The sequence below is a fragment of the Propithecus coquereli genome, unplaced genomic scaffold (genome assembly GCF_000956105.1).
Source record: "Propithecus coquereli isolate 6110/MARCELLA unplaced genomic scaffold, Pcoq_1.0 Scaffold3, whole genome shotgun sequence".
In the NCBI taxonomy this organism is placed as follows: Eukaryota; Metazoa; Chordata; class Mammalia; order Primates; family Indriidae; genus Propithecus; species Propithecus coquereli.
In genome coordinates this window covers 4055195-4066980 of record NW_012148618.1, presented here as the reverse complement: position 1 = coordinate 4066980, position 11786 = coordinate 4055195, and the positions used below count along the sequence as shown (strand labels likewise).

General features: G+C 37.1%; 1 protein-coding gene across 1 annotated transcript; it reads right to left on the bottom strand.

Moving 5' to 3' along the window:
* Positions 1–1870: 1870 nt before the first annotated feature.
* LOC105814328 (olfactory receptor 4F15) lies at positions 1871–2843 on the bottom strand. Its single transcript, XM_012649256.1, has one exon. The coding sequence runs from the start codon at positions 2823–2825 to the stop codon at positions 1887–1889; it is 939 nt and encodes a 312-aa protein (XP_012504710.1). The 5' UTR covers positions 2826–2843; the 3' UTR covers positions 1871–1886.
* Positions 2844–11786: the final 8943 nt, after the last annotated feature.

Genomic DNA, 11786 nt, shown 5'->3' with positions numbered 1-11786 from the left:
CGTGTCCCCCCAGCCCCTCCCAGAAGGGTAAAGTTAAGAGTTATCTAAGTAGGTTACATACAGTAGATCCATTCAAATATCTTTCTCGTATTTGACTTAATATTGACTTTAGACTTTTTCCTGTACAGTACATCAGGGAAATTCTGGTATTTCAACTTCCCCGATAGTAGTGACTGCCTAGAACAAACTGAATGTACGTACATAATAAATGTTTGTAAGTCAGTTGACCCCATAAATGCTGGGCTTTGATGGTGAGGGGGTCACCCAAAGTAGGGCCTGCAAATAGGGATTGCTTTTTAGTAAAAGAGGAATTCTGATACTTTTTATTACCAGAGATGCATTATAGTGCAGGAGTTATGAGAAAAGATCCTGAATTCAAACTACCAGACTTGGAATCCAGGCTTATTATTATACTTAATAGACCTTGAAGCTATGTAGCATCTCTGTGCCTTATACAGTTCCTCTTGAAAATGGGGATAATGAGAGTATCTACTTCATAAGGTTCAATGTAAAACACTTTGAACAATACCTGGACCATAAGAAGTACTATATGGGTCACGTCAATTATTATCTTCTCTAGGACACAAATAATGAGAGGCATTCCTCATCACCTCATGAAGGATGGAAACTTCAATTAATAGGTTCCTTGCTATTCTTTAGTGACCATGATAGATAACAAGCTGCACAATTTTTGGAAAAAGAGAACTTTTGCACATAATATTTCATTTTCTATTTGCTGAAATATTTGAGATTTATCTTTCTGAGAAAAAAGCATAATGATTTTAGTGTGATTTACTTGATCAGAATACACAATTCACCAATCACATTTTTTCCCCCCAAAAGGACACACCATCAACTGTAAGTATTTGGGTGAACTTAAGGCCTATAAAATAAAATTTAATCAAGCATGCCTGTGAATACCGCCACAGACAAAAGAATACTATTTAAGAAGTTTAACATTTTTTTCATAATTAAAGCAATGATTTAAAATTTAGGTTTGGTAGGACCTGAACAAGGAAATGTGTAGTACTGGTAGAAATTATGTAAGATTTTAGAAATGATAAAGAAGTGCTAAATACTAATGATAATGTACTGGGAGGAAGGAATACAAATGAAGGGTGTAAAGCTCTTTCTTCAAAGAAACTCAAAATTAGGTCTACAGGAAAAGCTGGAAGAGGAGAATACGACATAAATTCAAATATAAAATTAATTTGAAAGTGAAAGGGTATTGACCTAGCAACTTGGATCATGGTTTCTCGCTCTCTTTGATGATTTCTAGCTGTGTGCCCTTGGGCAAACTGCAGTCACTTCTCAATTCCTGGATTTTAGCATGTGTAATTGGAGGAGATTAGAACAAATGATATAGGTAATCCATTCTAACTTTAAATTCTAATATTCTAAACATGGGACTAACAATTTCCCAGATTCCAGATTGGGCAATGTGAAAAGGAAGAAAATATGTAGCAACTGGGGCAACAGAAAGGAAGCAACTTAGGAACTAAACGAATTAAAATCAAGATAGTAAACAGATTAACGATCATGTGAATGAATAGTTTGCTTATCAATAGAAAAATCTGTCCAATATAGAAAAAGATAGAATATTATTTGCTTAATTACATGGCACTGTCCTAGAACAAGGACTTTCAAATTGGTAGGTTACAAAAGACCTACCAAGATGTGATATTTAGCACTGTGATGCACAGAGCATCAAAAAACAACATCACTTCTAATTTGATGGTGAAATAGATACCTATTTTAATAGATAGTAGATTTCTAGGGATATGATGTGGTCTAAGTCTTGGATATTTCTCTGAAATTGCATAATGTCTTTTCCATGACCAGAAGGCGGGAGAATTCATAGTTCCACATCTTCACAGCTGATCCATTTACGAAATCTTCCTGGAATGCACAAGACGACTGCACAGTCTTCTCATTGCTACTTTCATGTCTTTGTTCCTCAATGTATAGATGACTGGATTCAGAAAAGGAGTGATAAATGCATCAAAAATAGCAAGATATTTATCCAGGTGAGATGTGGGAGAAGGCCATGTGTAGAAAAACATAAGTGGCCCAAAGAACAGGATGACCACAGTGATATGAGCTGACAGAGTAGAGAGGGCCTTGGATAAACTACCAGAAGAATGTTTCCAAACAATGAGCAGAATGAAGATGTAGGAAATGACCAGCAAGACAAAGGAGCCCACAGAAATGAGCCCACTATTGACAGTGACCATGAACTCCAGCTCTTGGGTGTTTGTGCAAGCAAGTCTGAGCAGCTGGGGAAGGTCACAGTAAAAACTATCAAATATATTAGGGCCACAAAAAGGTAAATCTACTACAAAAACTAATTGGACCAATGAGTGAATAAGGCCAATGATCCAGGAAGTGGCTAAAAAGTATAGACATATTCGTGGGCTCATGATGGTCAGGTAGTGGAGGGGTTTGCATATGGCCACGTATCTGTCAAAGGCCATGGCTATGAGCAGCACCATCTCAGTGCCCCCTACGGCATGGCTGAAGAAAATCTGGGTAATACATCCGCAAAAGGAGATGGCTTTGTGCCTCTTGAAGATATCACAAATCATCTTAGGGGCTGTGATTGAGCAAAATACCATATCAATGACTGAGAGGTTGGCCAGGAGGAAATACATGGGGAAGTGCAGATGAGCATCCATGGTCACAGTGAACACAATGACAAGGTTTCCCATCATGCTTGCAAAGTAGAACAGCAAGGAGAAGACAAAGAGGAGAAGCTGAATCTCCCATGAACTGGTGAGTCCCAGGAACACAAACTCTGACACTGCAGAGTGATTCATTCCATCCATTGCCCCAGACACTAGGATCATTTTTCATGTTAGCTAATGAAATAAAGAAAATGAGAAAGAATTACATAAGCAGGTATTATGAAAGTTCGTAAAAGAAAGCCTCCAGCCATAAAAATAATTGTCATATTGGCATCTTACATGTCCAAATAACCTTCATCACATGTACCCTGGACTTCTGCTTGGAGGGGTCAGCTGGCTCCCATCTGGCACTACTAAATTAATTGCTTCTCTGGACCTGTTTGTCATACCCAAGATAAACTATTTGAATAACATGATAATGTACTGGTTTGCTAAATTCAATTGTTTTATATGACTGCTTTATTAGACTCTGGACAAACCTGTTTATTGCCAGACAAAAAATCATAAATCCCAGCCATCATTTGTTCCATGTCCATAGTTCCAAAGTTCACTTAATGATACTATTTGTAAAGCTGCCATTTTCATTTAGATAGTTTGACTATGCCAAATAAAGAACAATTATAAAACTTAATAAGTTTTTAAGTGAAGTTACATTAACCAAAGTAATGTCTATTCTAAGGCCTGTAATACATAAAGCCTCAGGAATATCAGTGAGTGTGATTGCTGAATATTTAGATGATACCTTGATGTTTCACTTTGATGTATTAGTTTAACATGCTTCAAGGGGCACAAGTGACTACAATACACAAATGGCCTGAAAGAAATGCCTTTTTGGTAAGACTATTAATGAAGAAAGTGTCTAATTTTCCATTTTTTAAGAATTTGTATGGAAAATAGCTACAAAAGATAAATAAGTAACAAATGTATATAAATTGATGCCACCTGAACTTCTTCAGTAGAAGATTGTACAAATTTATGATCTGAGCCAATTAAGACATCAAAATATAAAAGAGGTAGCACCAGTCTGAGGTAAATGCCAAAACTCCCAAGTATTTGAAAAATGTTTAGTTACCTGCAATTGATATATTTATACTTTGTCTCTGTAAAAAAAAAAAAAAGAATTTTGTTGTAGTTAGGTACAGTATGTATAAATGTAGTGTGCACTGATTTATCAGTAAAAAACAAAAACAATGAAACTCAAAATCAGCCCTTTTAAAAAGTATATATACAAATTGCAAGAAAAAAGCCCCTCTGTCTTAGATCAGCTAAGGATTTCATTAGGAGAGGCTTCTTCATTGCTATGTTGGCTACCACACAGGAGCTCTGGAGGCATGAGTTTAGAATGTCCATTCTCAGTAACTCATTGGGTATGTAACAAGATATAAGCCTGGGCCTTGCATACTTCATCCATAGTGCACACGCTTAGTTGGGAATCAATGCAATATACCCAGAACCCTCCTTCAGAATTACAGCAGTAGGCAGTGTAGTGTTCTAAGCCAAATCCTTTCCCATGGTGTATTACTACAGCAGATAAGTCATAGACAATGTATTCTGGCCTGAGGGATTTCAGGGTCTCCCTGCAGCAATAGGGCTTCATGTTGAAGATTTCTTCAAAGCCAACATGAACATCAATCTTCTCTCAGCTATTATATCTGGACCACCTGAATTGTTTGAGGTGTAGTCTTAGAACCTGAGGTAGGTGGCACATCATAGTCTGTTTCTGGGCTTCTGTGAGTACACTAGATTTTTCCTTCTAAATCTTCGGTTTCTGTAAATTTGGCCAACATTTCAGTAACCAGACATGGCTGGGAAGCAATATCTTTTACACTACATTGGTATCTTCCTGGAAATTCCAATGACAAGCCCCAGAAAAGTTCTATGATATTTGATTTGTTGTCACATACAAGACATGCACCATCTCATTCAGCTCATGCAACAAGGTGACTGCTTTCTTGAAAGCACTTCAGCGCATGCTCTTCAATATATCTTCCACAGGAAACATGGGAAGAGCCAAGGAAAGTCCAGGTAGACTCAATCGTAACGCAGTCCACACAGTGCCATTTCTGAGGGTCGAGGACAGAATGGTCTTGAGCAAGCTGCAACTGCGCCATGTCTTTCCACCATTAACATTTATTTAGTCTAGCTGAGAAACGCATAATCCAAACGAGTGTCTGTTCACAACACCTGAAATATCTGAAAACTGTATTATAGTCTCAAAATCAGTTTTTCCCCAAGTCAGTTTTTGGATGGCTAAATATCAGTCCCTTTATAGTGTCTCACACTTCAGGCATTTCCCACCTTTAAATCAGGGCAGATGTCTATCTCCTAAGTAGAAGTCCTGCCAAATGCCTCTCCTTCAATTTATTACAATCAACCTCTCTTAGGGCTGGCCAAACTCCTTAAGTAGCTTTGGTATTAATTTCTACTGCTGCTGTAACAAGTTTCCACAAACTTAGTGGCTTAAAACACATACACACACACACACACACACACACCAAGTTATCATCTTACAGTTCTAAAGGAAAGAAGATGATACAAGTCTTCAGAGCTAAAATCAAGGTGTCAACAGAGCTGCATTCCTCTGGAGGTTCTAGAGGAGAATCTGTTTCCTTGCCTTTTCCAGCTTCTGGAGGCTGCCCGCATTCCTTGGCTCCTGGAGCCTTTCTCCTTCTTCGAAGAGTATCACTCCAACCTTGACTTCTGTTATCACATTTCCTCTCTGACTCTGACTCTTCCTCTTATAAGGACACTTGTGACTACATTGGGCAGACCCAGACAATCTAGGATAATCTTAAATCTCAAGATTGTATTATTAATCATATTTGCAAAGCACCTTTTGCCATATAAGGTAACATGTTCAGAGATCCAGAGATCAGGACATGGACGTCTTTGAAGGCCATGGTTCCGTACAGCATAGCTTTCTTACTGTGAACAAGTGTTTTAGGGGAGAAAGGAAAATCTTAAACTAAACAGTGAATCTGACGGGGAATTTCAGATAGCCCATCAGGAAGGTAGAAGAGATACTAAGGGATGAGAGACAGATAGTGCATCCTGATTTTTGCCCTGTAGCTACATGTAAGTGACCTCTGACTCCAATTACACGTGGGACAAAGCATGGACAACCAATCCCCATCAATGATAAGGAACTGATGATAATTAGTCAATCAATATGTTCTTTGAAAAGTAGTTATGCCAGGTATATAATTGACTCCTGAGTGATTCTCTGAATGATTTTTGCTTATTAATTCAATTAATATTTTGAATGCACAGAATGCCAGACACCACTCCAGAGGTTGGAGATATAGCATTGAAAGAATTCTTGCTTTTGTGGAACCCATATTCACTACAGTAAATGCAATTTTAGTATTGTATACAGATTCTCCTCCAGAAAGGGTAAGAATACTTGAATATCTGGGGAGTCTCAAACACTCTGCTTGCTTCTAGTTCAATTCCCACTTTCAGAAAGTCTCTTTTCAATATTTTCACTTCCTTTATCTGAATTTTTACATCTGTAGCTTCTTTTACACCATTTATTTTTTCAGCATTTTTTTTTTTTTTTTGAGACACAGTCTCACTCTTTTGCCTGGGCTAGAGTGCCATGGCATCAGCCTAGCTCACAGCAACCTCGAACTCCTGGGCTCAAGCAATCCTTCTGTCTCAGCCTCCCGAGTAGCTGGGACTACAGGCATGCGCCACCATGCCCGGCTAATTTTTTTTCTATATAGTTTTAGTTGTCCGATTAATTTCTTTGTATTTTTAGTAGAGACAGGGTCTCGCTCTTGCTCAGGCTGGTTTCAAACTCCTGAGCTCAAACAATCCACCCGCCTCGGCCTCCTAGAGAGCTAGGATTACAGGCGTGAGCCACCACGCCCGGCCTCTTTTCAGCATTTTTAATCTAATAAATATACATTGATTTTATCTCCCCACATATATTTATAAAATACTTAGGGGCAGGCAGCATGCATCATAACTCTTTCTATGGACTTTTTCATTATCTGTTGGCCATTTTTATGTCTTCTTCGGAGGAGTGTCTATTCAGGTCCTTTGACCATTTTTTAACTGGGTTTTGGGTTATTTTTGTTTATTTATTTATTTTTTTGCTATTGGGTTGTATGAATCCCTTTTATATCTTGGATATTAACCCTTATCAGACTATCATGTAGATAGTTTACAAAAGTTTTCTCCCAATCCATAGGCTAACTTTTCATTTTGTTGATTGGTTCCTTTGCTGTGTCAAAGCTTTTTAGTTTGATGTAGTCCCACTTCTTTATTTTTCCTCTTGTTGTTTGAGATTTTGCTCTGATATCCAAAAAATCATTGCCAAAACCATGTCAGGGAGCTTTCCCCTTATGTTTTCTTCCAGGAGTTTTATAGTTTCAGGTCTACATTTAGGTCCTTTATCCATTTTGGCTATGACTAGAGTTAACAGTAATCTATCGTGTATTTCAAAATAGCAACGAGAGAGGTTTTTGAATGTCCTCCTCACAAAGAAATAATAAATGTTTAGGCTGATGGATATGCTATTACCCTGATTTTTGATCATTACACAATTTATACATGTATTGAAACATCACATTGTACTCCATAGATGTGTACAGTTATTATGTGTCAATTACAAAAGAAAAAGACAAGAGATAAGTATTGATGAGGATGAGGAGAAAAGGAAACCCTTATACACTGTTGGTGGAGCCATTATGGAAAAAAGTATGGAGGTTCCTCAAAAAACCAAAAGTGACCCAATAATCATTCTGTTGGGTATAGATATAGATATATAGATATAGATACATGGATATGTAGATAGGTAGATATAGTGTCTCTCCCTCCCTCCCTCTCTATCATAATAAAGAGTTTTATTATAAAGAATCAGGTCACATGATTATGGAGACTAAGAAGTCCCAAGATCTGCAGTTGGCAAGCTAGAGACCTAAGAGAGCCACAGGTGTAGCCCGAAGGCAGAATATCAATGGCTCAGGTCAAAGACAGGCAGAGGGAGTGAATTCTTTACTCAGCCTTTTTGTCCTCTTCAGGCCTTCGACAGATTAGATGAGGCCCACCCACATTGGGGAGGGCAATCAGCTTTACTTAGTCCACTGATTCAAATGTTAATCTCATCCAGAAACACTCTTACAGACTCATCCACAATGTTTGAGCAAATATCTGAGCACCCCATGGTCCAGGCAAGATGACATATTAAATTAATCATCAAGTCCATTGATTACCCTCCTTGCTATGCCAATTTGTCAGAAGCTCAGCTGAACAGGAAAGAGCTGAGTTGCCAGATGTTAAGGTAGCCAATTAAGACAACAACCGAAAATGAAAGTAACAGTCAAGACTTTAATCACTTAGTGTGATAGTATGAGCAATAGGCTAAACTGGAGAAAGCACCAACTGTCCCCTGTTCCATTTCCCCTGTTCCATTTCCCCTGCTCCATTTCCCCCTGGAATGGTGCACTCATTGAGGTTCAGGTGAATTGGCACAGGTGTGGAGGTGAACAAAAAGCTTGTGCAGTTTGGGGCTTGGGGGAGGAAGAAGAGAAGGGCTAGAAGTAGAAAAGTACTGAGTACCGTGTCAGTAGAGAAAAGGTGTCTTCATGGTTCCCCTCACCCCCTGATAAGTGGGTCTTTGCAGATAACTCCTGATGAAAAGGGCTCTGAATGAGGCACTTAGGCTCAGAATGCAGCAAGGCATCTAGGTTATCTAATTTGTTGGCATAGAACTCTTCATAGTATTCTCTTATTTTGGTAAAATCTGTAGAAATGTCTCCACTTTCATTTCTGAGTTTGACAATTTGAGTTTTCTCTCTCTTAGTCAATCTAGCTAAAGGTTTGTCAATTTTACTGATCTTTTCAGAGAAACAACTTTGGTTTTGTTGCTTTTCTCTATTGTTTTTCTATTCCATTTTATTTTATCTTTGCTCTAACCTTCATTTTTTACATTTTTTTTCTGCTAGCTTGGGTTGACTTTGCTTTCTCTAGTTCTTTAAGGTGTGCAGTTAGGTTATTGATTTGAGGTCTTTCTGCTTTTTTTAATGTGTGCTTTTTACACAGCTATGAATTGAAACTGCAACATACCAAAACTATGATATGCAGTAGATGTGCAATCTTAAGAGCCCCAGTGCCCCAAAATATTTTCTATTAGCACCCAGCATTAGACTTGCTTTCTTTAAGGTTAACATGCTGCAGTCTCTAGTTTTTCTTACATTGCTAAGGGAAGGGTACTCCATTAAGCAATTATAGACAGATAAGTTACCAGATGGTTTTCCTTAGCTGAGCTGTTATGCATGCAAGACAGGAGAGTTTTGGTGATGAAGAAATAAGTGATCCATTTTAACCTGAGTCCTTATTCGAGGAAGATTAGCTTCAGTTAGTTGCTGTAGGAGAAAGGTTCAGAGCAAAGGGCTGGGTAGGAGAAGAACAGACCCCAGAAAGGACAGGTGGAACTGAGAAAAGGGAGAAATAGGGATAAACACAAAATTTACCTACTTTATAATCCCTAAAGAGCAAAGATGAGAAAATAAAACAAATAGCAAATATCAGCAGATCTGGAAACTTACTCAGCTCTTTTCTTTAAGTCTTCACATTTCTAGACTATTATCCATCTTCGAATCTCTGAATGGCTTCCAGAGTGAGACGCTGGGTTACAAGTGCTTGATCGCTTTGAGGCATTCCAGATCCTCCATGGAAAGAGTGTGCTCTCTCCTAAGACCATTACCATTAAGGGATATTCCAGTTTGAGTTCTTTAGTTCTGGTCTAGCTATTGTTCTTAATAATTACAATGATGTGAATCACGGTCATCATTTATACTATTAATACTTAATAATTGTGATATCCAGATATGCTAGCATTTGATGGAATCACTATTAAAATTTAAATTCACCTGTATGGAATTGAAATTGGGTAACTTCTTAGAAAAGGTTTATAACTTTCCATTTTATGTAATTTTTTTTATATTTTAAAATTTTGGAAAAAAGAGAGATATGTTCATTATCCCCAATTAATAAAATGAATGAGTTGGAAGAGATCTAAAAATATGTTCTGACCCAGTTTCTTTCTTTCTTTTATTTTTTCTGCCCAAGACATGTCAGTTTACAAGGTTTAAAAATCCATTTCTTTCCTGGGTTTTCTGCTTTTTATTAACATAATAGTCCAAAGGTTCTTTCTTATAAAAAGGAAATTTCTCATCCTTTCAATTAAGTCGATGTCCACTTAATTCATCCTCTGTGGACATAAAGAAGCGGTCAGAAACTCTCTCAAATAAATGTTTAATATTCTTGAGCTTGGTAAGAGCAAATGAAGATCACTCATCTGTACCCTCTAATTTTAATCATCTCCATTCCTTTAGCCTTTCCTCATAGAATCCATATTCTACCCCTGTATCTTTATCCCTCTTGCCTAATCACCCTATTTCACCACAAAACACGTCATTGTATTGATCTAGAAAAAATTATTGAAAAATGTTTTAAAAACATAAACAAGTACAGGAGGATTGATTGCAGGTTGTTAAACATTATACATTTAGTTTCCTACTTTTTTTCTCTGTTCTTCCGTCATCGAATTTTAACAGACATTACATTATTTTAGTTTAAGTTAAGTTAGATCCCTAGATGTCTTTCTTCCAAACAAGTTTTAAATCATTCTTTCTCCATCTTGATTCTATACAACTGCGGTTTTATTTTTCAAAACTGCATTTATCACTAGTACCTAATGAATTTTTTCCTCTTTATATCTTAGCTCTTCTCTAGAGATAGAAGTAAAGTAGACAACAACCTTGTTGGAAGACAAGCGGGATATTTGTCTTCATTTTCGGGGTTAATAAATTTCACTAAATGTCCCTGGGTACAGTTAACAATTTAACCCGAATCCTAGTCCTCACCTGAACCCAGGCATGGTGCAGACTGCAGACTCTGCTATATACCCTTAGGTGTACCTTGGATCTCCAAGTCATTTCTGAGTCCCAGTTAAAAATTAAGGTAAATTCTTGTTCTTCATATTCATGACAATTCATATTTATTCTCCTGCTGTGAACATTTCCCCATTGGTTTAAAAATTCATTCATCATCACCACCACCTGTGTCTTCCTGCCCCGAGGCCAAAACTTAATTGACAAGTGTAAAAAGCAAACTGTTACCTGAGTCTTTCTTCTTGCTGAAATTTATCTAGTTTAATATCTTCTTAGTGTCACTATTTTACATGATATTACACAGGGCATATTAGCACTTTTGAAAGGAAAAATAAAAAGGTTTTTTTTTTATTAAAAAAAATATCAGCTCATCCTTCCCTTGCAGCAATTAACAGGCTATTATCTCAAGCACACAGAGCTATATAAAATGTTTCTATAAATGGAAAAAATAGTTAATTAACTGCACTTGGAGGATAGTGACCAAATAAAACTATAGTGACCTGGGACTGCAAAACTAAAGTCAATTAGCCAAGAAAATTATATTCTCTGTGATCACAGCAATGAAGGGAAAAAGTCACGGGAGGGAGGGATGACAGCAGAATCTTTAAGAAAAATCAATCTTTATCATTCTTTTTGCCTGTTTAAGTCCTATAAATAAAAATGTCTCTAGATAATCTGATAATATCCACTTTCTAAGCGATTCATAGAAATGAAAGGAAACATCCTTATAAATATCAATTTCCTCTACACACAAATAAACTAGTCAAGAAAAGAATGAACTATAAAAATAATTTTTAAAATATCTTAAAATGTGAGTTTTATATATTGTAAATTTAACATATTACAATAAGCACTTTGAAGATATAGGCTTTGTCTAACTCATATTTATTTCTTCCAAAGCAACTTGTACAGTTTCCTGCAATCAAGGGAGCCTAACTTATATTTGTTGCATTTAATAAAAGAATCTAGTTGATCTAGTTGTTGAAATAATTACATTGTCCCTTATTGTGCCTGTCATTTGGAGGCAGGGATAATAAGAATAAAGGTTGGCTGGCGCGGTGGCTTACGCCTGTAATCCTAGCACTCTGGGAGGCTGAGGTGGATGGATCGCTCAAGGTCAGGAGTTTGAGACCAGCCTGAGCAAGAGTGAGACCCTGTCTCTACTAAAAAAATAGAAAGAAATGATCTGGACAACTAAAAA